At 54.1% G+C, this 27,913-nt stretch overlaps 1 protein-coding gene and 1 long non-coding RNA gene across 3 annotated transcripts; one reads left to right on the forward strand and one right to left on the reverse strand.

Annotated features, from left to right (window-relative positions):
- Positions 1–2,725: 2,725 nt before the first annotated feature.
- On the reverse strand, positions 2,726–23,353 carry LOC121824983 (uncharacterized). 2 transcript variants are annotated; one of them, XR_013046945.1, is made up of 5 exons: positions 23,151–23,353; positions 5,684–7,661; positions 4,734–4,955; positions 3,293–3,397; positions 2,726–2,887 (listed from the first exon to the last, which is right to left on the reverse strand). It is a non-coding gene; the product is annotated as an uncharacterized LOC121824983 (long non-coding RNA). The 2 variants fall into 2 exon arrangements; XR_013046946.1 differs by lacking the exon at positions 3,293–3,397.
- On the forward strand, positions 19,085–27,913 carry Pkdcc (protein kinase domain containing, cytoplasmic). The gene is made up of 7 exons (XM_006990511.4): positions 19,085–19,763; positions 23,942–24,064; positions 24,437–24,708; positions 25,332–25,411; positions 25,638–25,742; positions 27,250–27,423; positions 27,659–27,913. The coding sequence occupies exons 1-7, from the start codon at positions 19,125–19,127 to the stop codon at positions 27,742–27,744; spliced, it is 1,479 nt and encodes a 492-aa protein (XP_006990573.3). The 5' UTR covers positions 19,085–19,124; the 3' UTR covers positions 27,745–27,913.

Below are 27,913 nucleotides of genomic sequence, written 5' to 3' on the forward strand. Positions count from 1 at the left end.
ACCATCTTCCCGGAGCAGGAAGTGAAGGAGAGCCAGAGAGAGGGAGCCAGAGAAGCGCTCTGTTTTCTTTGGCCTCCTTCAGCCCTGGAGGGAACTGGGAGAGAGGGGAGAGACTGCAAAGAGGAGAGATCCGGAGGCGGCGTTTGTGTCCTACCCTCCCCCAGGAGACAAGACTGGAGGAGAAAACTGGAGAGGAGGGGGGACAGGGAGATGAGAGGGCCACCCAGGCCAGGCGGGGATTTCCTCCCTCTTGCTCCTTGAGACATGACGGGAGCTGGGAACACAAAGTCCTAAACTCAGAGGCCAGACCAGAGAGAGCACAGAGTGTGACAGAGATGGGATCATCTGGAGGTGGGAGGCATGGCAGGCTAGGTGTGGGAGGACTGGAATTACCCGAAAATTCAAGCACTCTGGGCGGTGAGTTCCTGATAGTCCCTCGAATCTTGATCTAATGCAAGGGAGGTCTTAATATTGCTCACCAAATAGGTAGGAGGGTCAGCCTGGGAAAGGTGCCAGGCTTAGGCAGACAAGGGCATCCCTTTGGGAAGCTGGACCGCCCACATGTCCTGAGTCTGTGCTGAGATATAGTCGGATGTGGTTATTCTTCCTCAAAACCAACTCTCCTGTTGCCTTCCATCCCAAATGTCACCCTTTACAGTCTCAAAACCCCCAAAATGATCTCAACTCACACCCTCCAACAGTTGATTGAATTCTACCCCACACCTTCTTCGGCATTCAAATCCTAAACCTGACTGTGGACTCTCCCTGAGCATCAGCAATAGCAATTCTGTAGAGTGACAGAAGTCAGAGCTTTAGCAAGAAGGGTCAGTTTATGAAAACTACCCCCACTCCTGGGTAATCCCCAGTTCCAAAAAAAAAAACGCTAAAAACCTCATCTCTGCGCCCCTGACCCTGCCTCTTCCGGGATGTTGATCACTGAGTCTTAACTGGGTGCAGCGGGTATTCTGATCCATAGCAAGGAACAAGCTAGGAAAAAAGGCCTTCTAAACCCTCAAGGTGCCAGAACCTTCCAGAACAGGAACAAAAACCTAAACAGTGGTTTCTCTCATTATACATATCACAGAGAGGGCTTGTTCACCCACCACAAGATCCCAGTCAGGACCATGCCAGTTTCTTCTTCCTGCTCCAGACCTGATGATTTCCCTAGTGTGGTGAGGAAAGCTAACAGAAGGTCTGTATCCCCCATCCCAGAAGGCCTCAATTAAAGGGACCCTGGCTTGTAAAGTTCCACAGGAAGCCACAGGTCTAGGACAGACCGGAAGAAAGGTGTTCCCTTCCTGGAGCCCTCTGTTTCTCATGGGCCAGGTTCTGTGTCAAGGACTTTATAGCCAGAGTGTCTGTCCAACCATGAAAGACCACATCAAGAAATGCTCAGCACATCCCACACCTTGACCATACAACCCTTGGTCCTCCAGTTACACGTTGACATTACCTATTGTCTTTCTTTTTTTTTTATTTTTATTTTTTTATTTTTTATTTTTTATTTTTTTTTCGAGTCAGGGTTTCTCTGTGTAGCTTTGCGCCTTTCCTGGAACTCACTCGGTAGTCCAGGCTGGCCTCGAACTCACAATAATCCACCTGGCCCTGCCTCCCGGGTGCTGGGATTAAAGGCGTGCGCCACCACTGCCTGGCTAGCCTTTCTTTCTTAAACCAGCCTAGGAATTCACTCCTAAAACAGCCTGGAGAGACCACCCTTAACTGCTTGTATCCAATCCCATATTGTCCCTCTTTCCACCTCCCATATCCATCCCCCTCCCCTATCTTGAGTATTCTTCCACCGCTGTCTGCACATGTCTTATGGAGCCCTACGCTCCACGTCAGGGACAACAAGCCGTGTACCCAGCTCCTGGGACAGAAAGGCTTGAGTGTCACAGACAGAGTAGCACCAGGGAGGTGTGAGACCCGGCACAACCAGTCCTTAGCTATCTCTGACATGAAACTTTAGAGCCAAGAACCCATGAGAGCAGAGGTGACAGCTTGGTGACATGGAGCTTCCCCGCCCCCAACCCTCCCCTAGAAACTGACAGCTCTGGAGATTAGGGACCCACCATCTACAGATCCCCTCTAGACTCCACAGATGACGATAAAAGTGAGAACGGAATAACCAGCCCTGAGAGGGGGTAGAACAGATGTGGCCATCAGAGCCCCAGATGTGGCTCAGCCACGGCTGCTGCCGGGGATGCTGTGGCTCTAGACAGGAATGTAGACCCAGATGTGGACAGGGATGGAGATGGGGGCCGGAAGAGGGGACAGAACTGCTTCTGGGCTCCAGAAGGGGCACAGCTCTGAGGAAGAAAGGGGTTTAGTGTTTGGCGACTCAAAAAGCGTTCAGCCTGTTCCTTGGGGGTGGGGGGAAAGGTTTGTATAAATAAACACGCCACCCTCCTGCATCTCAAGCCTCATCACTCCACCCCAACACTTCTGCAAATCCTGATGCTCGGTCTGACCTCTGTTCATCGGTCCTCTTGTTCTTGGGTACCTCCTGCCACTCAGGGGAGGGGGCAGTGGCAGCTGCCTCTGTCTCTGGAACAGGGAGAGAGATGTCACTTTTAACCTAGAGGGTCAGCATCTTTCCTTCACCGCTACCCAGCATTCCAGGCACCGTCAAGATGAAGAAGGGGCCCACGGCCCTGTTCAGTCCACCCTCCACCCGCCCCCCGCCCCAGTGCACATAAACACCCCAATGACAAAGCTTCCTGCGCCATCGCTCACAAGGTCCATTTACTTCCCACTTTGTTTTGAATTTTCATCTTGGGAGAAATTTGCAAATCGCTGTAACAGCAGAAACTTTCCAGAAGCGGCGGAATGTGTTCAGCGTATTCTCAGCCTTGCAACTTTTAGACATCTCCTTCCCAGAGAGTGTCATCTAAAGAGGCAGAGGAAACAGGAGTGTAAAGGTGGCTGGCACTATCTAGGGTGGAAGAAGTCACCTAGGGCTGTCTGCCCAGCTCCCCCTACCCCTACCCCCCACCCCCCACCCCTGTCCCCATCCTGTCTGTGAAAATATAGACCTCGGCCCACACTCTAATGTCCCAGGAGGACTGGCTACCTCCACAGAATGTCTCTCCTGGGCAGGAAGTTCTTTAAATATAGCCTGAGGCCCTCCCATCACCAAATCGGCCATTTCCTCTGGTCAGGCCGTAGGAAGGGGGTACAGAGAAAGACAGCTGTCACTTTTACTGAGAGCCGGAGAGGCAGTTCTGGAGCTATCCGGCCTCAACCTGTACTTGTCTCTTGCCTGCCTCCTGCATACCTCTGTTCTGTGACCCACCCAGCTCTGGGTTGCGAGTCCTCAGAAGTAGTTTTCAGTGTCATCCTGTCCCTTCCACAGGGTCTCTAGGGATCCTGACAGAGTTGACCCTCTACCTCCAGTCCCCTACAAAGAGCCACATATAAACATTCACAACAGCACCTGCTGGGTGTGCCACACGGCTTCAGCAAATCTAATTCCACCTTGACACATACAAAGATGCCACCAGAGTATTCAGCAAGAGGAAACAACCTCTGAGAGGATTCAAACCTCGCCTTGGGCTGCATGGCTAACGGGCTCCATAGCTAACGGGCTCCATGGCTAACGCTGTGTCGGGGCCGAGCAGAAGCCTAAGTCCTCCACCTGTGCTTTCTGCTCACGTGACGATGAGGAGGCAGGACAGCTCAACCTAACGTCCCCTGGGTGACAGAGGAGCACACACAGCACTCCTCTCTGATCCTCTCTGAGGTGACTTCCCGGCCAACAAACAGGTAGCGGGTTCAAGCCTGCACTCACAGCTTTGCACAGCCCAGGCCCAGAGATCTCAGCAGCCAAGAACATTCTCCTCCTCCAGAGGGATAGCTTTTAGAGTCCCATCTGGAATTACAGATTTATACGGATTCTTCATATCAGCTGGGCTGGGAAATCAAGAAAGACTAAGCCTGACGGCGGTGGTGGTGCAGGTCTTTAATCCCAGCACTCGGGAGGCAGAGGCAGGCTGATCTCTGTCTGAGTTTGAGGCCAGCCTGGTCTACAGAGCAAGTTCCAGGACAGCTAGGATGTTACACAGAGAAACCCTGTCTCGAAAAAAAAAAAAAAAAATCAAGCCAGATGCTCAGGAAGAGAGGTGACCATGGCCAGTTTGACATGAATGTGGAACTCTGGCAACAGGAGAGAGAAGAACAGAACCAAGGCTTGGAGAAGTGGGCTGACCACCACGTCATGCAGAGGAGATGGGGAACCCAGAATGGACACACACACTATGTGGGGTTCAGCTGGCTGGCTGCAGCTCTCCCATCTCAGAGTCCAGAATCTGGATCCCTGAGGGGCCTGCACAGCCCTCTTCCTGCGGTCTGCTCCACATTCCTCACATTCTTTACGCTCAATTAAGGAGAAATTATCACCGGAGCGAGCAAGGCCACCTCAGCACAGCCATGCCCCACACCGCCAGGATCACGTGGAGAAACAGCCCTCCCTCAGTAGAACCAGGCAAGACCTTAGACCGGAAGGTTCAGTGGGGAGAAGAAAAGCAAACAACGAGGGCAGAGTGTCTCTCTGCCCTCCACAAGACAAAGGGCAGAAAAGAAGAAGAGGGTGAGGGAGAGAATGGGATCTGAAGAGACAAGGTCAGAACTAAGGGAGGTCGGAAGACTTCTAACCATGACATCATCGCTTCGCTACAGTCACTGCCCACCATCACACGTCCCCCGAGACCTCCTAACATGCTGACAGTGTTACTCACCAAGGGACACGGAATGATGTCTATGGTCTCCAAATCATACTGCCAGACTGGAGTCTGCAAAGGGATGCTCTTTGTGGCTTGAGGAGAACATGTATGTTCTTTCTTCTTCCTTGGCCTGGTCTGCCAAGCAAATGCCTCTGAAGTCCAAGATGGCCTTCCCCTTCCAGAAGCCTTCCCTGACAGCCCACGGGCCTAGGGGTCTCTTTCTCTGATCTCCTTCATCTGCCACATAAAATTATTACAGTTCTTAGCATGCAATTTTGTTCTTCTGCAACTCTTCAGAATGAATGGGAACTAAATGATCGTTCTTACTCATTGAGACTCTTCTATGTTCCGGGCACCTTGCTAGCATCATAACAAGAACTCCTTTTAATCCAGAGACCACTGGAATTCTTATCCCCAGTTTACCTATGAGCAAGTTGAGACTCGGAAAGATTAAGCAACTGGGTCCACAATGACCCTGCTAATAAATCAATGAAGTGTCTTTTTTTTTTTTTTTTTTTTTTTTTCAGGGGGAGTTGGTTTTTTGAGACAGGGTTTCCCTGTGTAGCTTTGGAGCCTGTCCTGAAATTCAATCTGTAGACCAGGCTAGTCTCAAACTCACAGAGATCCACCTGGCTCTGCCTCCCAAGTGCTGGGATTAAAGGTGTGTACCACCACCGCCTGGCTTGAAGTGGAGTCTTAACACACGATGTTCAGCTATCAAAAGTTGTGCTGTTAACCTGACACTAAGATGCTTAACGATGGAGTTTACCTATATTTAACTGTGCTTCCCACTACTTGACAAATAAATAAATAAATAAATAAATAAATAAATAAATAAATAAATTAAAAAAAAGGTGCTCAGTGTAAGATGGGTAGATAGATGGACAGATAGACAGACAGATGGACAAATGGAAGTTTGATCTAGGCTTCATAGATTCAATCACAGAAGTGAGAAAAAAACAAACCTGTTTTCCCATCTCCATGGTAATCAATAGGTTAAACTTGTAAGATGATTTGTTAGCCCAAGGACCCAATTCTATGACTTTGCTGGGTCTCAGATCATGACTATACTTAGGATAGTGTGTGGCTTTTGGAGCTTCAAGCTGTGTTCATATGAGGGCTTCGGCTTGGGGCCACTGTTGTGGTTTGGGTATGCAATGCCACCCCTCACACACAGGCACAAAGGTTCCTGCACTAAGGGCTGGTTGCCAGGTGATATAGGCTTTTAGGAGGTTGGGTCATGAAGGCTCGAATCTCATGAATGGACTAAGCCATTGATGGAGTCGTTGTTAGAACTCTGCCCTCACTCTAGCTGTGTGACCGCACACGCGCGGTTCAGGAGTTAAGCAAAGGGTCTTGCATCTTATGCCATCAGTGTGCGCTGGCGATCACATACTCGCAGTGTGGTCACACAATCTGCGTATGCGTGGCGTGGCTCCGTAAGCCCATCTGCGCCTTAAAGAGCCGTGACGCAGACCCCGCCCTCTCTCTCTCTGTTCTTCTCTGTCTCCCACCATCTTTCCCTCTCACCTCACATGCTCCTTCCCCAGGCCTGGTTCTTCTCCCCCGCCCCTCTTCCTCCTAATAAAGCTCTAAAACTAATACTGGGTTCTGCCGTGACCGTGACCTTTCCACGCGGTAACTATCGCGGCCACTTACCATTCATTTCAGTCATAATTTGATGGCAAACTATTGGGAAGTGGAGCCTAGTTAGAGGAAGTAGCGTTACTGGGGATATGTCCTATAAATTCTCTCTCTCTCTCTCTCTCTCTCTCTCTCTCTCTCTCTCTCTCTCTCTCTCTCTGTCTTCCTCTTCCTTTTCTGCCTCCCTCCCCTCTTCTCTCTGTTCCTAGCCACTCTGAGGTGAGCAGCCTCCCCTAGGGCGCATTTCTGTCACCATGACAGCTCAGGGTGCCGTCCGTGCCTCAGGTCCAAAGCCATGGAGTCACCTGACCATGGCCTGAAAGCTCACACAATGATGAGCAGAAACGGGCCTTTCTGGCTGTAAGTCGCTTTGTTCAGGTGTTCCGTCCCAACAGACGGTGGTGATTAGCACACCCCGCTTGGAGACTGCAGTTTGCGGCCAGAAGCGTGAGCCAGTTGGTCAGCGGTGTGGCCTGCGTTGGTGTGATCAGCCTGCAGCCAGGAGGAAGAGAACACATGCCTGGCAAGCTGACTTCCGGTTTCCCAACTACAGTCCTTCAGTCCTAGGCCTTTAGGGGGTGAGGGGTGGTGGGTAACAGCAACTGGGAGAGTTGGGGCCGGAGTGCCTGGGGGTGGGAGCGAGGCTTGGAACACACTAAGTGTGTATGTCCCGCGTGTGCTTTGTGACCCCCACATCCACGGGAGAGCAGGATACGGCACATGTGTGTGCTGGGGCAGCAGGGGCAGGGGAGGGTGTGGGAGGGACAAGCACACACCTGTAATAACATTGGCCCCAGACGCTCAGAGAGAAGAAATCCCCCAACTGTTTTTATCAGAGCCCGAGTTACCAAATTACGTTGTTGTTTTAAATTTGAGCTCCTCTGCCTGCAGATGGGGGATCTCAGGTTCACGAGTTTAATGCTTGGCTGGGCCTGGAGCTCCTGCTTCTCAACCCAACTGGGTTCCCAGACTCCGGGCCGGAGGAACAAAAATCTTCTCTCCCAGGGCTTTGAAGTGGAAACACTAACTGCTCCCTTTAATTAGAAAGAAACCCCCTATTGTTCCTACTTTATTACTGATGGATGGGGACGTAGCAGGGGGGAGATTCTCAAGAGCACAATTTGGTAGGGGGAGGGTAGAGAGGGACCAAGAAATCTTGAATACAGACTCTTCCTAGGCCGGTTCCACGTTCCCAAGCCAGAACTCCTGATGCTCCTTCTCGATGATTCTGCTGGCCCTCGGGCCTCTGATGAGGCATTGACAGGGAAGCGGGAGGTGAGAGCTGATACTAAATCAGTCCTGTTGACACAAGCAATAAGAATATGAACAGATCATCCCATGAGACAAAGTCCTAAGACAGGTCCGAGGGTGGGAACCGGGGACGAGCTGGGTCGTACAGTCTGGAGAGTTGGCAGACACACACAAGAAGGTGCTCCCAGGCCCTGGGGGTAAGTGACCCACGCAGATGTCAGAATGGGCCGAGCTTTCCTGAGCACACTTAGGACCCAAGTCCGGCTGTAGAGGGGAAACCTAGGCAGCGGACCTGTAAGAAAGGCAGAAGGAAAGAACGGAGGACCAGAGAGGCTCTGGGACGCTTCCAGCATGCAGAGAATGTGGCCCTGATGAAACCCGTAAGGGGAGAGCAGTTTAGGAAGTGTCAGTTCTACCCCTACCCCCACCCCGGGAGCTAGCAGCCCAGTGCAGGAGAGCACAGAGGGAGGGAAGGGTGAAACCAGAGAGAAACGCTGGGGTGCTCATACAGAAGCCCGGATAATGATGGTTTAGATGGAGGTGGTGGTGGTGACGGTGAGACCAGGAAGCGAAGGTGAGTCCGGGCTAGACTTCAAAGGAAGAAACAAGCCATGCTGACAGCACAGATACCAGGGGATAAGAGAATGACAAGCGGCAGACACCTCCAGGATCTCCAGTCCTGGAGATGAGAGGGTGGGTGAGCGCATGCGCGCGGGGGTGGGGGAGGGCAGAGGCTGCCTTTGGGGGGGGGGGCGTGTAAAGGAATTATATGAAACCTCCCAAATCCTCCTTCTCCTTTCCAACGACCGAAGATGTTCTGAACTGAGTCCTGGGGGAAGGAAGGTGGGTTCCTGAGGTGTGCACCGGCAATGAAAGGCAGCCTCTGCCCTCTTTCATGCACTTCAAAGTGGCTCGCACCTGTGCTTCATTTGATCCTCAAAAGAACCGCAGCAGGTGTCTGTACCCCCATTTTGTAGATGAAAAAACTGAGACTCTGGAAAGGCCAAATCATTTGCCCCAAGTCACAGGAGCACTTTAGGGCACAGCTGGGAACAGACACCTTCCGAGTTCCTGCTCAGACGTCTCCCCACTGACTGTGGGCAGCTCGGGTGAGGGGAAGGGAGGGGCCGGGGCCACACATGTCCTGAGTCATGAGGGGACGGGGGGGGGGGGGGGGCGGCAGGCGGGGGTGTCCAAGAAGTCCAGGGCTCAGGGGAAAGACCCACTGGGGTTTGAACCATACTCTCAGCCTTCCCCTCACATTCACACAGGGCGTCTACGGCAGGAGCTCAGGGTTGGAATCTAAGTCTACACAGACATCACAGATGTTTTGCACCGGTGTGCTACCTTGATGGGGATAATGGGGGATCCTGAAGACAGTCCCACGCCAGCTCCATCCATCCATCCAGGCAGGGAGCTGCATCTTCCAAGAGAACTTCCGGGTCTGGGGTCTCACACCCCTCCTTCCCCTCCCCCCAAGCCCAGCAGACCCATAAGGAAATCCTGTCCCAGAGAACCCCTGTTCCTTCCCCCACCAGAAGAACTACCCACAGGTTGCCAGAAACCTCTGGTCTCAGGTTCTGGTTTGACGAACTCTGACCATGACCTTTACTGAGGTCAAACACAGTTCCTAGAGAAATGGGATAACCATGGGTGATGAGCTAGGATGAGATCTGTGGACAGACAGCCAAGTGAGGCAGATGGACCTAAATACAAACAAATGAAGACCAGGAAAGGGAATGTCTCACCTATTTCCTGGCAGAATGGGTGGGTGCCTTGTGGGGTTTGGTTATTTTTGCTGTTTGGTTTGGGTTTTGGTTTTGAGACAGTCTCACACAGTAGCCCAGGCTGGCCTAAAACAGCTCACCAAAATCCTCCCACTTCAGCCTCTAGGGTAGTAAAAATGCAGACACCATAAGCCACCACACCCAGCTTGTCACAGTGTTCACAATTTTACCCCTTCAATGTGACAACATGAGACACATAACCTAGGCTACAAAAAAAAAAAAAAAAAAAAAAAAAAAAACCATGAAGGCCTAAATTAATCAATGTATAAAGTGACATGGTCCCAAAGATAAAACCAGATCTGTTGCTTAAAGATCCTATAAGAGACAGGCCCCCGGAACAAAGTACCCCTTCCACAGGGAAAGTGAGTAATTGTGTCTCCAAGCCTCCAAGCATTCAACGTTTGGTCAGGGATCTGTTTCACGAAAATTTGGCCCTTAACCCACTCACTCACCCCAAGCCCCGCCCCCCCAAGCTTGTTTTAGAGCTTAAAAGTACAATGAAGTTAATTTTTAAAAACCTTTCATTGAGTTCCATGAGGCCCCTATTAATTTTATTGTTTCAATAAAGCATTTATTTAATTGTCTCCAGAAGGGCCTTGTTAAATGCACAGATGTTACCTGAGTCAGAAGGGAGGAAGCTAGGAGCCTTTTTTCCCCACCCTTTCCCATTAGCACGTTAGCAGGATTCTGTTATTGGATTAACTGATTGTCACCTTAAAGTCACAGAGTGGAGCATTGAGGGAACGGGACACCGCTCAGTTGACGTCAGAACAACCCCAAGTCACAGTTTCAGGGAGCAAGGCTCAGTCAGTAAGGAGGCCGGTTTGGGCTAAGACAAAAGTTTTTGTGGTTGCTTTCCCATTGGTAAGGATATATTTGTTGTTTAGCCTGTAATGTATGACTGACGTCGCTTTCAGAAGACAAGCGCCGTTACTAGAGGTAGGCTGCCCAAACCATGGGAGGAGAAGCGTTCAGATTTACTAGCAAAGGATCTCCACCATCACTGCTTGGAGCTTGAAACAGACACCAGAGAACAAGATACAGACCCCAAACCTCATGGTGCTTGCATTCCTGTGAGGGGAGGCTAGAGGCAGACAAGGAAAACTGGCGGAGGTGGCCATTTCAGAAAACAGTGTCTTGAGGACATAAAAGCAACGCGACATGATAGACAGTGGCCAGAGGAGACCTGTCTGATGAAATGACATTGGAAGCTGGATACAGGAAAGGAGCCCACCCTGCTACCCTGGGAAGGGCTGGGGCCTCAGCAGGGCTCTGTAGGCAAAGGGAAGGAGAGCCAAGCATCCAGAGGCCCTGTTTCCAAGATGACTGTTTCCAACTGCTAAGAAGTAAGAAGGTTGCAATGGAAGGGGAGGTCCCATGGTCTTCTTTCCATCAAGAATCTTTGGGGCTGGAGAGATGACTCTCAGAGAAAATCTTCATGAGAGGCTACGTTTGAATCCCCAGGACCCACATCGTTTTACCAAGTAGCACTTCTGTACTGCCAGAGGTCCTAACGGGAGATGGAAGGCTGGGCCAGGAGAATCCCTGGAAACTCATTCACTGGCCAGATAGCTTGAAGTACCCACAGACCCTGTCTCAAACAAGATGGACAGGGACTGACACCCAACGTTGTCCTCTGACCTTTACACGTGCACCGTGGTACATACACCTCCACATTCACCTATACAAACACACACACCACCACCACCACTACACATGAAAAGATTTTTTTTTTAAATGTCAAGACTGGCTGAGTGTGGCAGTACACACTTGTGCTCCCATCACTGGGAGGCAGAGTAAAGCGGATGGCTAATTTTTGGCTATACAGCAAGTTCCAGGCGAGTCTGGGCTACCAAGCAATACCTAATCAGAAGAAAACAAAACAAAAAGAGAATATGTCAGCTAGGCGGTGGTGGTGTATGCCTTTAGTCCCAGCACTCAGGAGGCAGAGGCAGCTAGATCTCTGTGAGTTCAAGGCTAGCCTGGTCTATAGAGTGAGTTCCAGGACAGCCAAGGCTACACAGAGAAAACCTGTCTCAAAAAACCAAAAGAGGAGAGAGAGAGAGACTATGGTAAGAAATGCCACAGGACAGAGACTCCATTATTCAAAGCAGATGATCAAGATGCAGGGCTGAGCAGGGGCAGATGAACACAGGCGGAACGTCAAGTCCTTAACTTGTTCTTAACTTCCACAGGGAGTCAAAGCCGAAAGAGAAAACAAAGTTTAGTTCCAGCCCTGGGTCATTTGTGGCAGCGTATGGGGAAGAATAAGCTATCAGAGAGCCGAAGAAGAACTCCTGAGATTGGGGAAGCCACCAGCTGGGCTGCCACTCGGAGTCAGGAAGTACTTGTGCGTACTAGAATCCAAGAGGTAGGTTGCGCCTGACTGTAAGTGCCAGCTAAATTACTCTCCAAATGATGGGGAATCATCAAAGATGTTTTCCAGCAGGAAAATGACGTGTTCGAAGCAGTGTTCCTGGCAGATGAATCTGGTGCCCATGCATGCTTTGAGGTGGGGAGAGCCCCAATCCTGGGAGCATTATGTGAGAGAAGGAAGGGCCCAGCTCTGGAGAATAGCGATAAAGAAAAAAAAGAGGGGGGGGGGCACAAATCCAATGACAGGTTTTTGTTTTGAGTTTTTCTGGGTGTTATTGTTGCTGTTGCTGCTGCTGCTGCTGCTGCTGCTGCTGCTGCTGCTGCTGCTGCTGCTGCTGCTGCTGCTGCTGCTGCTGTAACAGCCCAGGACTGGGATTTGAGCTTGGAAACATCAAGAGTCCTGAGGTATCTAACCTCAAGCCTGACTGCAAAACTCAAAGAAAGCTGGTGGGGGAGGGGCTGATGGGTACACAGGGCATCTGCAGGAGCCTTTACCATCCCAGGGTGGGGGGTGGGGGTGGGGTCACAGTGGTCACCTCTGCAGATGGGGCTGGAGGAGCAGGCAGGACGTCTCTCACATCTTCCTATAGGTAATCTCCTTTAATGGAGGGATTTTGTGTAATTTTTACTTCCTTTTGTGTGTGTGTGTGTGTGTGTGTGTGTGTGTGTGTGTGCGCTTTTTCTGAATTTTTCAAATAATTATTTTAATTCCACACAGACTCCCAGAGCCAAGTTAACCCTTTGTCAACTATCCTTTCTGATCAGTTCGTTCCCCCTCATCCTCAGAAAAGGGGAGGGAGGAAAGACTACAAAACCCTCTGGGGTTTCTGAGGGACTCAGCATACAAGTTCAGTCAGCCTGGTTCTCGACGCAGAACCTCCTCAAGGCGCCCCCGTCCCCTTCATTTGTCCCCATAGCTACTCACTCCAGAAGGACTCGACTCACCTCTCTCCTCTAAATGCTCCCAGAGCATCACAGAGCACCACACACTTACCTTCTGGCCAAGATGGCAGCTCCAGGCTTGGACAGGCTGTCCCTGGGATCTTTGTTGCGGAAATCAGCTCAGCCCAGGCAGGCGGTGAGCTACAACACAGGCCCAAAGAGGGAATCCGCAGCAGACCCTCCATAGTGACAGGCCTCCCCACCCAAGCTCGGGCTCCCCACCCAAGCTCGGGCTCTGACTGCTGTCTCAGGCATCTCACCTCGCCTTCTCACCTCAATTCTCTCATCAGGAAAATTGGAGATAATGATAGCGTTTATCTCCTACAGTTGTTAAGTAGATTATATGATAATGGAACGCATTTAATAAGTGTGCTCTATCATTAGTATTAATAAGAACAATAAAATAATAAATCTTTATGGCCAAACCTTGTTACCTGGAGGCAAAAGTGACTTTAATGAACTTCTGCCTAGGCATCCATGGATGCCTTCCTCTCTGCCTCTCCCTTTGACTAGATTTTTTTTTCCCCTAAAAACAAATGAAAAGTTGAGGCAAGTCTCAGAATCTGGGTCAGGGTCCACTGCTGCTTACAAAGGCTGGATAGTTTGACAGATCCCCAAAACCCTCAAGCCTCGTCATCTACAAAATGAACACCCATTCTGACCTCATGGTATGTGTCAGGGAGACGGGGCCTTTCCTGGTTCAGAGCAGGCCCTCCCGACATGCCAGCTCTCCATCAGGATAGTATAGCTCTTGCCCATCTTTCTGTCCTTTGCCCTCGACTTCCCACATTCTTCCTTATTCAGGCCCTAATGGTTTGGGATGGATCTTCCCAAGTACACTGTAAACTCCTGAGAGGGGCCACAGAGCCAAGACTCTCTTGACTAGGAGTAGTGCCTTCCTCCTGTGTGCCCCAGGACAAAGAAGGGATCAGATGAGAGAGAACTGTTCATCCTCTGTAAGTTTAGAGCCAGATACATACTCAGTGCCCACCCCCACTTCCCCCCTACACTCCCCAAGCTGCAGCAAAGAGAATGGATTCATAGAGCTGGGGGCCTGGGGGTAGCAGATGCCTTTAATCCTAGCATTTGAGAGAGAGGAGCAAGCAGATCTCTGTGAGTTCGAGGCTAGTCTGGTCTACAGAGCTAGTTGTAGGACAGCCGGGGACTACACAGAGAAACCCTATCTTGAAAAACAGAGAGAGAGAGAGAGAGAGAGGATTCCTTCTCCTTGATCATGGTCTAGAAGAAACATTTTTCTATCTACTCAAGGAGCATTGGTTGGTCAGAGACGATGTGATGTGCTATCTTTAGCCACCACCTGCACACATGCCTCCATACCTGGCTGTTGTAAGCCACAAGGAAGCCTCTGTTTCACCAGCTCCTGCCACAGTCTGTTCATCACCACTTATGGATGGCCAACTCCCTGGCTCTCTGCTCGCCACTCCATCTGCCCAGGATAGACAGAAGCCCTGCGGCTTGGCTCTTGTTCTTCTCCTTTCCCACCCCCGCCACCCCCCACCCCCCCAAGTCACCCCCACCCCCACCCCCCACCCCCCGCTACGCCATTCAGGTTCAAGGTCCCAGGCCCAACGTCAACCCCTCATAATTTCTCTCAGGTAACGTGTACCTGAGAGAGTCCCGGTCACAGCGGGCACAGTCTTGGAAAGCCAGAAGGTGGAGGGAAGGAGAGATCACCACAAAGGCATCCTGAGCAGTGGGTGCAGCCGAGTAGGAAGCGGGCAGCTACCAAGAACAGGCCTAGTCAAGAGCTGGAGGGGAAGCCACCGGCACGGGCCCTGGTGCTGAGGAGACAGATGTTAAGCCGGCCAAGCTGTGGGAGCACCAGGAGCCCTGGGCACATTCTCGGTTCCTGGGTGGAGAGAGGGCCTTGCCCCCTGGCACAGCTATAAGGCTGAAGGGGCTCAAGTTTCCAGGCAGAGCCCCAGCCAAGGGAGCTAAGCTTTTCTCCAGAAAGCTTCTGTCTCTCCCGAGCACAGCTCTCTCCATCTTTGTCTTGACTACCCTTCTCGAGATTCCTTCCGGGCTCTTATCGGCCTGTGTTTCCACATCTTTCCCTATCTCCGGTCAGTCTTTCTCATTTCTCCCACCCCTAGCTCCCATAATTTCTTGGGGATTCTGACTTGGCCTTCCCTTAGGTCCTGTATGTCAGAAACCCGACCTCCATCATCTGTTTTTGTTTTTGTTTTGTTTTGTTTTTTTTTGAAAGGTCAGCTTCACTTCCTACCTGAGGGAGGTGGAGGAATGGGCTGGCTAGCTGTGCCCACCCCCACTCACGCACACCCCCCATCCTTTTGAAAGCAGCCCCCCCCCCTCCTGAGTGCCTGGCTCCAAGGAGGACAGAGCTGAGGCTGAAGCCTGCTCTTGGTCACTGTGGCATCAGAAGGCTGAATCCAGGCCTCCTGTGAACTCGTCGTATGTGGAGAAGGGCCTTTCTGATGAGCGGCTTGCCAGTCTGCTGGTTCTGGGAAAAGTGAATGCTCCAAAGTCCAAGGGAGCCTGGGCGGCTAAGCAATTTCTCTGGTGGAAACTAGAGGGCAAAGGCGTCAAAATCAGCTCTGCCTTGAAGAATCACAGCCAATCACGTTGTCTAACACCTCAAAATATGTTCATTTGCTATCATTAATACTAGATTGCACACACTGGGGAATCTCAACCATGACTGGATCTCTGACATCAAATCTAGAGTTATTTACACAACTTTTCCTAGACCTGGGCAAAGGACTCTGGACATTTTCTTAAAGGAAATAAAGCCACGGGAGTCCAAGAATACACCCATGCATCCTGGTGACAGAAGTGTCTCCAGCTCACTACTTTCTGGAAAAGCATGAAGAAGCAGCTGAGGAAGAGAAGGGGCTCATGGGTAGAGGCAGAGGGTGGCCAAGAGGCAGCACCCGCTTCAGGCTGGGGGACGTGGCTTTCTCCGAGGGGATGGAAAGGTAGGGAGCCGGGCTGTATGGAGAGCTAGTAGAAGCTCACGGAAGCCTGAATTACCAGTTCAGTTCATCCTTGTTTCAGCCGCAGGAACAGCAACACTCCATCAGAGGGGTCGGGGACCTGGGCTGGAAGGAAAAGGGTGGTACCATACAGGCACCCCACGAGGGTCTGATGGTAGGAAGAAAGGAAGGAGCTGGGAGACACTTCCCGGAAAAGAGCCTTGTAGAGTCTAGACCAGCTGCCTCCTTCCCAAGCACTGGTATCCTGGTTAGTCCATTAAATTGGAATGGGAAGAAGGGAAGAGGGGAAAAAAAACATAGTGAGTCTAAAGCACGGAGCCTTGTTAAGCTATTTGCTGGTCCAAAAGCTCCTGGTGGGGGAAAAGAGTAGGAATAAGTAGAGGCTGCGGTCTGAAGCTGTGTTGAGAAACATTATCGGCTCCGAGCTGGACACTGGCCTGTGAGGCCCAGGCTGTGGTGTGGGCCCTGACTGGCCTTTCTTTGCATGGCTGGGCAAACACAGATGAGGGAACAGGGGCTTCCCATAGTGTTCCTGCTTTCCAGTTCTTTGAAATAACTCCTCTCCCTGGGTGGCGCATACTCTCTCTCTCTCTCTCTCTCTCTCTCTCCTCTCTCTCTCTCTCTCTCTCTCTCTCTCTCAAAAGCAAACAATCAAAATTTGGTTAAGAACTGTCAGTTCCAAAGGTTCGATCTCTTTCTTTTAGGAGCCCAAATCCTATTTCCGTCTGTGATCGTGTGTGTCCGTGTGTCCCAGTGAGGGCTGAGGGAAGCCATAAATGTAAGGCCACACAGTTGAAGGGTCTTTGTTTCGGTATGCGAGGCTCCTGTTTTCGTGGCTTCTGGGTGTGCACCATATGTACATTTGTGCCTATTTCTCTGGTCCTTGTTGTGCACTGAACTTTCAAACCATAACAGAAACACCAAAGCTTGGCAGAGATATCACAGGAATAATTATCTAATTTTGGAACATGTTATTATAATACCTACATGATGTGTAATGAAGTTAACAATGTTCACGTTATATTCACTAACTCTGAGCCCTACACTCACAATGCCAATCCCTTCCCCGTCCAGGCTTCTCCAAGACATGAACATGCAGAGGATCCAAAGAAAGTTTTGCAAGGAATATCACACACCACCACCACCACCACCACCACCACCACCACCACCACCACCACCACGACTTTCTCAAAGATGGCCATGTTTGGCTAGGTAGCCAGGTTGTGAAATTGCTGGAAGGCAGACAGACCTATCTTGGGATGGTAGCTGGTCCTCACACTTCTTGAGGAGACACTGTGGGGCTGGTAAGGGAATGTCAGTTGGGGTCACCCAGGCAGATAGGGGAATTCTGATCCACCGGGCTCCCAGTCTTCCCTGGGGGGCCGCTGGTCGCGATTGAGGCTGAGTGTAAGGGGACTGTTTACTGTTTGCTACCGTTCCGTGTTGACTTTAGCCAGTAGCTCTGTTTACAAACCCAGGTTGGTTTTCTCAGCACAGTTAATTAGACCAAAGACATCTGGTGTGAGGGCTGGGGAGGGCATCTGCTCAGAGCCCCCCCCCCACACACACACACACACTCCCGGCTGCTATGGGCCAGAGCTGGGCGGAGCAGCTTAAACAGGAACAGACCGATAGACCGGACTCCATCAGACCCAAATCTCTCAGGGGGAATCATGGCTTCCTTCAACCTGCCTTTCCCATGACGATTAAGTCAGCTTGGCCCCCACTTTCTGAGTCTTGGGGGACCACAAAGTCGAAGCCAGAAGGCCTACCTCAATAGAATCACAGGCTAGGCATAAGAAATTTGCCCCTCTCCCTTTCCACGCTCAAAAGAACCAGTCAGAAATTTCTATTCCCTTTCTTAATCGCAGAGACCCTCCCTCCCTACTTGCAAGAGGAATGTGAGACCTCTTAAGGGGAAAACCTCCTCTCCCTAGAAAGCTCCTCTGAAAGATGGTTCTAGATTCCTCCCCCACCCCTAAGCTTTACCCCCACCCCGGAGTCCTCCGCCTATCCATGACACTGCCGGAAGAGAGAGATTTTCCTGTCCAGAGGCAAGCTGGAGGGAGCCCGAGGAGGTGAGAGGACCTCGGTGGACAGTTTCAGGGCCCTGGGGAAGTGGAGAGCTGCGAGGGGGAGGGGGCAGCGGCTTATCTCGCAGGAGGGGGGAGCTCACTCCAAACAGCTAATGCACTGGCGTGTGAAAGCCCCTCAATTAGCACTAATGATGCAATCAGGGAGAGAGGAGGAGGGGCCAGAAGTTCTGATGGAGTCAGCACCAACTTAGACACACAGGGCGCACACACTCCCTTCCTGGGGCACAGCAGCCCCTTCCAGACACGCGGGTGCACACACGCCACAGACAGACGCGCGTGGACACCGAGGCCCTCGCTGTATACGGTTCCAAATCCCCCACTAGAGGGTCAGAGATCGGGGGAATCTCCGGGATGGGGGTGGAGCTCGTCTGTCTAGAGGTGGGGGATTCGGGGACAAGGCACATCAGAAAGTCCCCCGTAGAAGGCAGCTGAACAGAACATCTCTGAAACCTCATGATTAACTCTGAGACCACAGTCCCCACCCCTCGCGCTCTCGCAGGTGCCGGGCCGCCTCCCCAGACCGCCGCCCTTCGCCACACCCAGAACCCGGGCTGTCCCAGAGCAGCCTCACCCGCAGAAGGCGGGACCCCTGCGCCCAACCCCGCGCCCAGCCCCAAAGCCCCGATCCCCCGATCCCCCGATCCCCAGGAGGCAGCCGTGCACCCCGATGACCCCCCGCACCCAGGCTCGGTTGGCTCGTCCCTCGGAGCCCGTTACCCGCCGGCCTCGCCCCTCCAACTCCCCCGCACCCTGCCCGGGCCAGCTCAGCTCGAGGCCTCCCGGTCCCGTTATCCCGCCTCGCCTCGGGCTTGGAACCCCCTGCGCGCCGCTCGCCGCCCCCGCTCCCCGCCCCCTGCTCCCCTGCTCCCCCGCTCCCCGGGTCGGAGCTCGGGAGGGGGGGGGGGGCCGCGCGCTGGGCAGGGCCGGAGCCGCCTCCGCGCCGCTTCCCAGGCCTGGCTGGCCGCGGGAGGAGGTCCCGCTGTCAGTCAGCGGGGAAGGCCGGCCCGGGCGGCCAGAGGGGGCGGCGCCGAGGACGGGCTCGGCCGGGCGCTGGGAGGCGCTGGCGGAGGGGCGGGCGCGCGCGGTGGGGTGGGGTGGTGGTGGGGGGGGGGTGGCTCCGGGCCTTATAAGCGGCGGGGGCAGGGCGGGAGGGAGGCAAGTGTCAGGCCGATGTGCCGCCCGCCGGGGGCCGGGGTCGGGGCTGCCCGGGCCATGCGCGCGGGCTGGGCAGGGGGCCGGCGCGGCGCGAAGCGGAGTCGCCTCGGAGCCTGAGCCGCCCGGGGCCGGGGCCGGGGCCGGGGAACGGCGCGCGGCCGGCCGAGGGGGAGGGGAGCGATGCGGCGCCGGCGGGCGGCCGTGGCCGCGGGTTTCTGCGCCTCCTTCCTGCTGGGCTCCGTTCTCAACGTGCTCTTCGCACCGGGCTCGGAGCCTCCGCGGCCAGGCCAGTCCCCGGGAACCTCGGCAGCCCCGGGCCCGGGCCGTCGCGGGGGCCGTGGAGAGCTGGCCCGGCAGATCCGGGCGCGCTACGAGGAGGTGCAGCGCTATTCCCGCGGGGGCCCCGGGCCGGGAGCCGGCCGGCCGGAGCGGAGGCGCCTGATGGACCTGGCTCCGGGAGGGCCGGGCCTGCAGCGTCCCCGGCCCCCGCGGGCCCGGTCCCCGCCCGACGGCGCTCCGGGCTGGCCCCCTGCTCCCGGCCCGGGTTCCCCCGGCCCGGGCCCGCGCCTGGGCTGCGCCGCGCTCCGCAACGTGTCTGGCGCGCAGTACGTGGGCTCAGGCTACACTAAGGCTGTGTACCGGGTCCGCCTGCCCGGCGGCGCCGCGGTGGCGCTCAAAGCAGTGGACTTCAGCGGCCACGATCTGGGCAGCTGCGTGCGCGAGTTCGGGGCGCGAAGGGGTTGCTATCGCCTGGCGGCCCACAAGCTGCTCAAGGAGATGGTGCTGCTGGAGCGGCTGAGGCACCCCAACGTGCTGCAGGTACGAGAGCGGGGTTCCGGGATGAGGGGGGATGGCTTGTCACTCTGGAAGTCTCCCTGGTCTTATAGAGTAAGTCAAGAGGCGTCAAAAAACCGTGTCCCGGTTGCAGCTAGGTGCAGAACCCAGATCAGAGCATTACTGAGGAACAAACACCCTGCCTGCCTCTCACCCTTTGGGTAAAACACTCTACCAAACTTAACACACATCCCTTAAAGACAGAGACAGGGGCAAGAAGGGTCCCCAACTGGTGGTAGGGCACTTATGACCACATCGGACCCTGCTGCTGCTGGCTAAAACTGGCGGTTGAACACCAGAGTATTATCTCCAGTCATAGTGACCTCAAGTCCAACTTGCACCATTCAGCTTCAGTCAGCTCCCGGCTGCAGTAATGGGATCCCCCATATTGGTAGAGCCGGAACCCCACTTCTTTCAAAGTCCAGTGAGGTGTCTGGCTTTGGAGATGGTGCTAAACCATGCTCAATGGGGTTGGGAAGGGCTGAAAAGAGACCATGTGTCTGACTTGATTCTCAGAGAGCCACTTGCTCATCCCTCAGTCTGCTCACAGGTCATTGGAAGGGATCAAGGAGGCCAGAAAATAACACAGCCTTGCCCAGAAGTGACCATGGGCTTCTCTGGGACTTCAGCGGGGTCCAGCTGAAGCTCAGGGGAAGCCTCGGGGTCTTGGCCAGAAGACTCAAGGTCTGCCAGTCTGAATGCCACACTCCCAAATGTGCTTAGCCAAGTGACTAGAAGATTCAAAAAGCCAGATGCATACCTTCCTAGTAAGAGACTCTGTGTCTGTGTTCACTGGGAACACAGTCAGGAAGAATGAGTCCCCCTACCTCCCAACCACCCCACCCCACCCCCTATCCCCCCACCCCCGGTCCCTCCAAGACTTAGAACCAGCCTTCACAGTGCCAGCACCATCCAAATACATCCCATTTCCCCTCTCTGAGGGCTCTGCCTTGACTCTACCTGGGATAAGACAGACTACGCCCTCTGCGTATGTCTGGGCTGCCTGAAAAAACACCCCTGGCTACTCTTGGCCAAGGGACATAGGTGTGTGCAGACTCCCAGGCTGTGAATCCTGCCCACACCACCCACCCCACACCCCCTCCGATTCACCTTTCTGCACTCAAAGAACTGACCAGAAACCCAGCAGTCCATCCTTTCTTTCCTCAGTCGTGTGAAGAAGGGGGCCCCAGGCCTGGAGAGATCTGTGGGCCACATAGAATAGAAGAGGCCAGAGCGCTACTTGTATTCCTGGTGCCTCCAAGTCTCCCTAGGACATGACCCCCTGCCAATCCTGACCAGATACCTGTGACAAGCTCTATCAAGGTCCTAGGCCCTGCCCTGGTCCCAGGCAGCTACCCGGGGGGTGTGTTTATGTCTGGCTGTATGGCTGACTCTGACTGGCGCTTGAGGGAGAGAGCAGCTGGTTACGTGGCCATTTCTAACTGGGAGGATCTTGTTTTCTTTTCCTCTTCTGGGTTCTTGGGAACTTTCTGGAAACCCTGTGGTGCCAGCCAGATTCTGAAGAGATGGAGAGGCCTCAAGGAACTTAGCAGGACCTTCAGTGTTCATTAATTGTTCAAGGCCCTTTCTGGGGGGGGGGGCGGGTAGATTTGGCATTCAGTGGGCTTTCCTATGCCTTAGGGATTCCTACCTCCCTGGCCTCACCAAGCATTTCAGCAAGTCTCCAGCTAGATGCCCACCCGACCCACAGACAGGCCCTTCTCCGTCATGTCCCCTCCAGGAATGAGGGCACCAGAGAAAGACAAGACATTTCAAGGAGCACATTTCACCCACACCCTCAACAGCATGGCATCTCTTGGACTTGGTTGTGATTTCCCCCAATCTGAGGTTGGAGCTAGAACCTCTAGAACAGAAGTAACGGGGGTCCTAGGGGAAAGCGGAAGTCCTTATGGTGTCTTAGGGACTGCTTTGGGGGTGAGCTCCCCCCTTACTCTCTGACCCCCAGGCATGTCCTTCTGGCTTCTTCTTCTTCACTTACGCCGTGTCTGTAGCCAACACAGCCTGCCGTGGGTCTTCCTGCTCAAGAGGCCCGCAGAGCTATGTGCCAGCAACTAAAAATCACGTCGTGTTAATACCTCCTAGTCATTTAAAATCTCAAAACCGTTTGACTGTTTGCTGAGCTAGGGAGGAGCTGGAGGTCTTTCTAAAGTATGCCAGGCTCCTGACACCTCCTCGCTCCTCTCCGGACAGCCTGAGGTTAGGCTGGGCGCTCTACTAGTGAACGCAGGACAGCATCAGAGGTCCACTGTGGAGGACTGCCTGAGGATCTTTCAGTCTTTTGGACCCTCTTTATCCTCCACATACACTCTCCTCTTAGGACAGATGCCTCTGTAGCCCAGGGTCAAAGGGCACAAGAGTCCTCCCTCTCTCTATCCCATCATCCTGGGACCTCAGGCCTCAGATGGGCCCCCTGGGCCTGCCTGGACCACAGATTCTGACCATACTAGAGTGTATTTCTCTTCCCAAAAGAACAAAAGATGTAACTGTAGTGCTCAGCCTCACGCTTCCTGGTGTGTGTGTGTGGGGGGGGGGCTAATGGTGTCTTTTTATTTTTTCCTGAGGAGTGTTGATTAATACCTCGTTAACGGTGCATTTAACGACCTCCGGGTGTTTAATAACCTTCAGAAGTTTCCCACAAAGGCTCAGACTGGAGCAAGAAAATGAGAACCAGGTCCCAGGGTTGCTCTCTTTACCTTCCCCAAAGCCCATCCTGAGTCCAGGGCCTCCCTGGGTGGGCTGATTAGGGGTATGGAAGGAGAGAGAGAAAGGGGGTACCTAGGACAGCCCCTGGCCCCTCACGTCACAAGCCAGGTAACCTGGTAGACCAACACCGAGTCTCGCCTCTCCGGTGGGACAGGATTGGGACTCCTGTGACAAGAGTGGGTGTTTAGAGCCAGCAGGGCAGCTGGGGAGGGCGAGGGTGCTGACGTGAGGAGATGCTGCCCCCTGGCCTGTTTAGACCACGGGCTCCCTGTCCTCCATCTCAACCCTCCACCGCAGAGATCTTCACTTTCCCTTGTCTGGCGTGGACAACTCCGCCTTTGTGCTCATGCTCCGTCGGGTGCTGCTGGCCGTTCGGAGCCCGTTGTAAGCCAGACTCCGCAGTGTGTTGGGAGAAACATGGAGAAGCAGGGGTCTCCCTATGAGAATGCTGGTGTGGATGTTAATGGGAAGGATTTTCCCCTGTGCTTTTTCCTGGCCAGCTGGGGGGCGGGGCGGGGGGGGCAGGGAGTAACCAGGAGCCGCCCCCTGGGTGAGAGGAGAAGTATGCAGCAACTTAGGATCATACACTCGCAAGCAGACCTTCCCTGAGAACCGCTGTTCCCTGTGTCTCCCGTTTATGTCACTTACCCAGATGTGCCTCTGTGCTTTGGAAAGTTGAGATGGTAGAGAAAGCCGCACAGATTGGCATCGGGGAGGGCATCAGATCATCATTTGCCGGCCCATGGCATCAGGGAGGGTATCAGATCATCATTTGCCGGCCCGTGGACTAGCAGAGGAACCAGATTGTAGAACTGGGGTGACATCCGGTCGAATCCTGGCTCCTGCGTTTATTAGCCTTATGGCCCATTTAAGCAACGTGACCAGCCTCTCTTGAGTCAATTTCCCCACCCAAGATCAGACATCATGATAGTAGCCACGCGCCACTAGGGTGATTGTGAGACTTGAAAGACTGGTGAGATGGATCTGTAAAAGCGGGTGCCACCAAGCCTGGGGGCCTGAGCTCACTCCCTAGAACCCGCGGTGGAAGAGGAGAATTGACTCCTGAAACTTACCCTCTGACCTAGACACACACACCATACATGCCCACGATAATAGTAAGTTAAAATTTTAAAAATAAGAACCAGATTATGCACATAGTATGTTTAGCACACTGCCTGGTACACATGGTGGCCAAGCCTGCCCATCTCCCTGAGTAACAAGAGGTGAGGGACTGATGAGCGGCCAAACCAGAAGAAGCTGTGGCTCTGGGAACAGAGGCCAGACTTCCCAGGAAACACCATTCTCCACTGGCTTGAGCTAAAGCAAAGACAGAGGGATGGCCTCGAGGGCGGAGGGTGGGGCATCTGATGGTTCGATCTTTCTCTGTCCCTCCCTGCCTCTACCCTGTGACCTAATGACCTGCCCTGGGTTTCCCCCAGCTCTATGGCTATTGCTACCAGGACAGTGAGGACATCCCGGACACACTGACCACCATCACAGAGCTGGGCGCCCCCGTGGAAATGATCCAGCTGTTGCAGACGTCCTGGGAGGACCGATTCCGAGTAAGTCTGGGCCCTTGGTGGGAATGGTTCTTCGAAGGCAGCCTTCCAGAGCGGCCTAGACTTCTCAGCCAGGGAGGGAGGAAGGAGCACACGCTGGCTGGCTTTCTCAGCCATGGGCCAAAGGGTAAGGGGGAGGGGGAGACCGGGACAGAGAATCCTGCTGTTCACAGTTCTTCTAGTCCATGCCATGTGCGTGGCTAGTCCAGCCAAGGGTCAGTTGAAGATCAGCGACCTTTCCAAGCCCCTGGCCTCAGCCTTTCTGCCGCCCTGGGACCTGACGAAGAGAGAGGCCCATCTCCAAGCTCAATCCAGAGCCCGCGAGTCCAGGAGGCCTGACCCCACCAACCTGTGTGTCTGTCTGTCTGTCCTCAGATCTGCCTCAGCCTCGGCCGCCTTCTCCACCACCTAGCCCACTCCCCTCTGGGCTCAGTGACTCTCCTTGACTTCCGCCCTCGGCAGTTCGTGCTCGTGGATGGGGAGCTGAAGGTGACGGACCTGGATGATGCTCGCGTGGAGGAGACACCGTGCACTAGTGTTGTGGACTGCACCCTCGAGTTTCCAGCCAGGAACTTCACCCTGCCCTGCTCGGCCCAGGGCTGGTGTGAGAGTATGAATGAGAAACGGAACCTCTACAATGCCTACAGGTGATGACCCTACGCTTTGGGAGCCCAGCCAAGGAGGGGGCTGACGGGGCAAGAGCCCCATGGGGGTCAGAAGGCCAACCAGGGAGAATAACCTTGACCAGTGGAAACCACCACGGGGGGGGGGGGGAGGGGGGGCCAGTCCAGAGAGAATGTGGCTCTAACGCTAAAAATAGAGAGCTCTAAGGAGAGCTGGGTCAGAGGGGCAGCTGGAAGCTTCTTAAAATAGTGTCACATTCAGGGCCTTGGGCTGCCAGAACTGGCATGTCCCTTCTCCACCCTAGCTCTTGACCTTTACAAAGCTCCCCCGTGGCTGAGAAGCCCCAGCTATGGGGTTGCTCCACTGCTGGGGGTCAAACAGAGGACAGTGTGGGCTGGAAGACGAGGAAGGGCGGAGAAAGGGACCTCTGGTCCCAGTTTGGTCCCAAGTTAGCTGCAGTCACAGCTGGGCCCAATCCCGTATTTCCAGGCTGAGTTGAGTCCCTGGGATAATGTGGACGTGCCTGGTCCCCATGTGAGGATTCAGGCTCTCAGGCCACATTGACGTCTATACCTAGTGGAAGTACAAGGGAAGGGCGCATCTCCAAAGGCTGGGCTCCTGAGTCCCTGTCCCCTCTCTGCCACAGATTCTTCTTCACATACCTCCTGCCCCACAGCGCCCCTCCGGCCCTCCGGCCTCTGCTGGATACCATCGTCAACGCCACAGGTAAGCCTCAGGACCCATCTGCCTCCCTTCACCGGTCACCGCCCTGTCAGAAGCGGGGACAAGAATGACCCTGGGCAGTGCCACGTCTAGGACCCATTATTTTCTAAGACAACGTTCTGGGGTAAGGGCCCTCCCGAGCCACCGGGCTTTGGGCCCAAGCCCTGGCTGGCTGTGGGAAGGAGCAGGGGCCCCGGTGTATCATGATAACTATACTGTACTTCTGCAGGAGAGCTCACCTGGGGGGTGGATGAGACCCTGGCCCAGCTGGAGACGGTGCTGCATCTGTACCGGAGTGGCCAATACCTGCAGAACTCCACAAGCAGCGGCGCAGGTGAGTGACCGCCTCGGGGACCCGGAGGTGAGTGACGTCCACCCACTGGGCTACGGCTTACCCCTCCGGAGACTTGTCTCCAAAGGCCACTCTCGGGGCTCACTTGGGGGGTCACATAGAGAGTGGGGCTTTCACTTGGAAGTCCCATCTCTGCCTGAGCTAGAACAGCTAGCATTTTGCCTTTTCCAAGGATGCCTTCAAACCCCTCCATGAGCCAGATGCGTGACTCACCCCTGGCACCTCATTTTTCCTCATCCATGAACTGGGTTCAAAATAATTCGCCTAACAAAACTCTGATGGGGATTAAAGAGCCTGTGAGGTGTGTAAAAGCAATTAGCGCAGTTCCTATTACGCAGCTGGAACACAGTACACGTTTGCTTCCCTTTCCTTCCTCTGCTCCTCCTGGGGCTCGGAGGGCAGCCGGAGGAGGGGGCAGCCGACTCCGAGACCAGCCGAGAAGCCACTTCTCCCAGGGATGGGGAGAATTACAGCTACTGTTACAGGCAGTGGGTCCCCCTACGGAAGCCGTAGGGTTTAGCGGAGGTTGGCAGGGGGGCAAGGGGTGGGCAGCCTCTGTTTTCAAGGAGGCCTGGCCAGCCTTAGGGGTGGGGGAGCCCTTGTTAGCCCTGTAAATAAAGTTTAACGAGGTGAACAATGGCTGGCTCTGTCCCTGAGGACTCCGTTTATGGGGCCATAAATCACAGGCAACCCTGCCTGGACTTTGGTCTAGTCCCTGGCAGGAGAAGGAGACAGGAGGGTGGGGTGGCCAGAGGCCCAGGGCTTCTGCCTTATCAGTCAGCAAGTGGGGCTCCCGGGGCAGTGGGAAGGCCCAGGGAGCCAGAGGCTTACCTCTCAGGCTCTGGCAGAGCCCAGGGACTAGCTGGCCCCCTGAGGCACAAAACCTCGACCCTTCTTAAACACTTGAACCCTGAAGTGTGGTATTTTGCGTTATTCCACATGCCTCTTCACCTTAAAACTCCTTTAGTGGGGTCCCCGGGCCTGTCTTGGAAGCTTAGCTGGCTTCTCCCCGCAGTCAGGACCAAGTAATGTCTGAGGGGCTCTGACCCCCTTGTAACACACGGGTAAGATTGGAATCTAGTCAAGAATCCTTAGGCCCCACCCCAGGCCTTCCCCAAATCAGAATCTGCGTTTTAATAATACTGCATGGGAATATTATGCACCATGATATTTGAGAAGCCCGATTCTGAATGTCTCAAATGTCCCCTGCCTCAGAACCCAGCATAGACAGCTGGTATCTCTGAGTGTGTGCCTGGCCCACACATGCCCCCCATTTATCCACGTCCTGAAATCCAAGTCTGTGCCTGGCTGTCGGGCGAGCTGGAGCCGCTCTGGCTACTACCTTCATTGTCAGGCTGGGTGAGCTGGCCTAGACATCAGCTTTCATCCGGCAAATGAGTCTCACCATCCCTTTCCCACAGAGTGGGCCTCAGCCCTTACCCTAGGCACCCCGTTCTCACTTTCTTCCCCCCCCCCCTTCCTCCTTTAGAGTACCAACGCATTCCAGACAGTACCATCCCGCAGGAGGACTATCGTTGCTGGCCATCCTACCACCATGGCGGCTGCCTCTTGTCCGTGTTCAACCTGGCTGAGGCCGTCGATGTCTGCGAGAGCCACGCTCAGTGCCGTGCCTTTGTGGTCACCAACCAGACCACCTGGACAGGTGAGCCAGAGGGAGGGGGGTATCTCAGAGGAGCGGCCAGACGTCTCCAAAGGATGCGAAAGGTAGACAGACAGACAGACAGACACACACACACACACACACACCCCGCCTCAGAAAAGCCAGAGGGGAGGCAGAGATGGTGAGAGAGATGTGCATGTGAGTCCTTCAAGACAGCCGCTTTATAGAGATCGGAGAAAACTACCCAGACCTGTAACCTCTCATCTCTGCCCCCTAGGTCGGAAGCTGGTCTTTTTTAAGACTGGATGGAGCCAAGTGGTCCCTGATGCCAGCAAGACCACATATGTGAAGGCCCCTGGTTGACTGGTTGTGGGCTCAGCTGACCAGCTGTGGCGTCTTGACCCAGCTGGGCTTGCCTGCTTCGGGAGTGACTTGCACTTGAGACGTTGCATATCCCCCTGGGAACCCCTGCAGATATGAAGCAGACCGACTAACGTGACCAGGACAAACGTGCAATATGCAAATATGTTTT

This window comes from Peromyscus maniculatus, chromosome 22 (genome assembly GCF_049852395.1).
Source record: "Peromyscus maniculatus bairdii isolate BWxNUB_F1_BW_parent chromosome 22, HU_Pman_BW_mat_3.1, whole genome shotgun sequence".
NCBI lineage: Eukaryota > Metazoa > Chordata > Mammalia > Rodentia > Cricetidae > Peromyscus > Peromyscus maniculatus.

What these genes read in the sequence shown, in the direction of transcription:
- Pkdcc (XM_006990511.4), top strand. Translation starts at nt 19,125, where the DNA reads ATGCGGCGCCGGCGGGCGGCCGTGGCCGCGGGTTTCTGCGCCTCCTTC. An exon ending in GGCACCCCAACGTGCTGCAG is followed by an intron (nt 19,764 to 23,941) that starts GTACGAGAGCGG and finishes GGTTTCCCCCAG; the next exon opens with CTCTATGGCTATTGCTACCA. An exon ending in CCTGGGAGGACCGATTCCGA is followed by an intron (nt 24,065 to 24,436) that starts GTAAGTCTGGGC and finishes GTCTGTCCTCAG; the next exon opens with ATCTGCCTCAGCCTCGGCCG.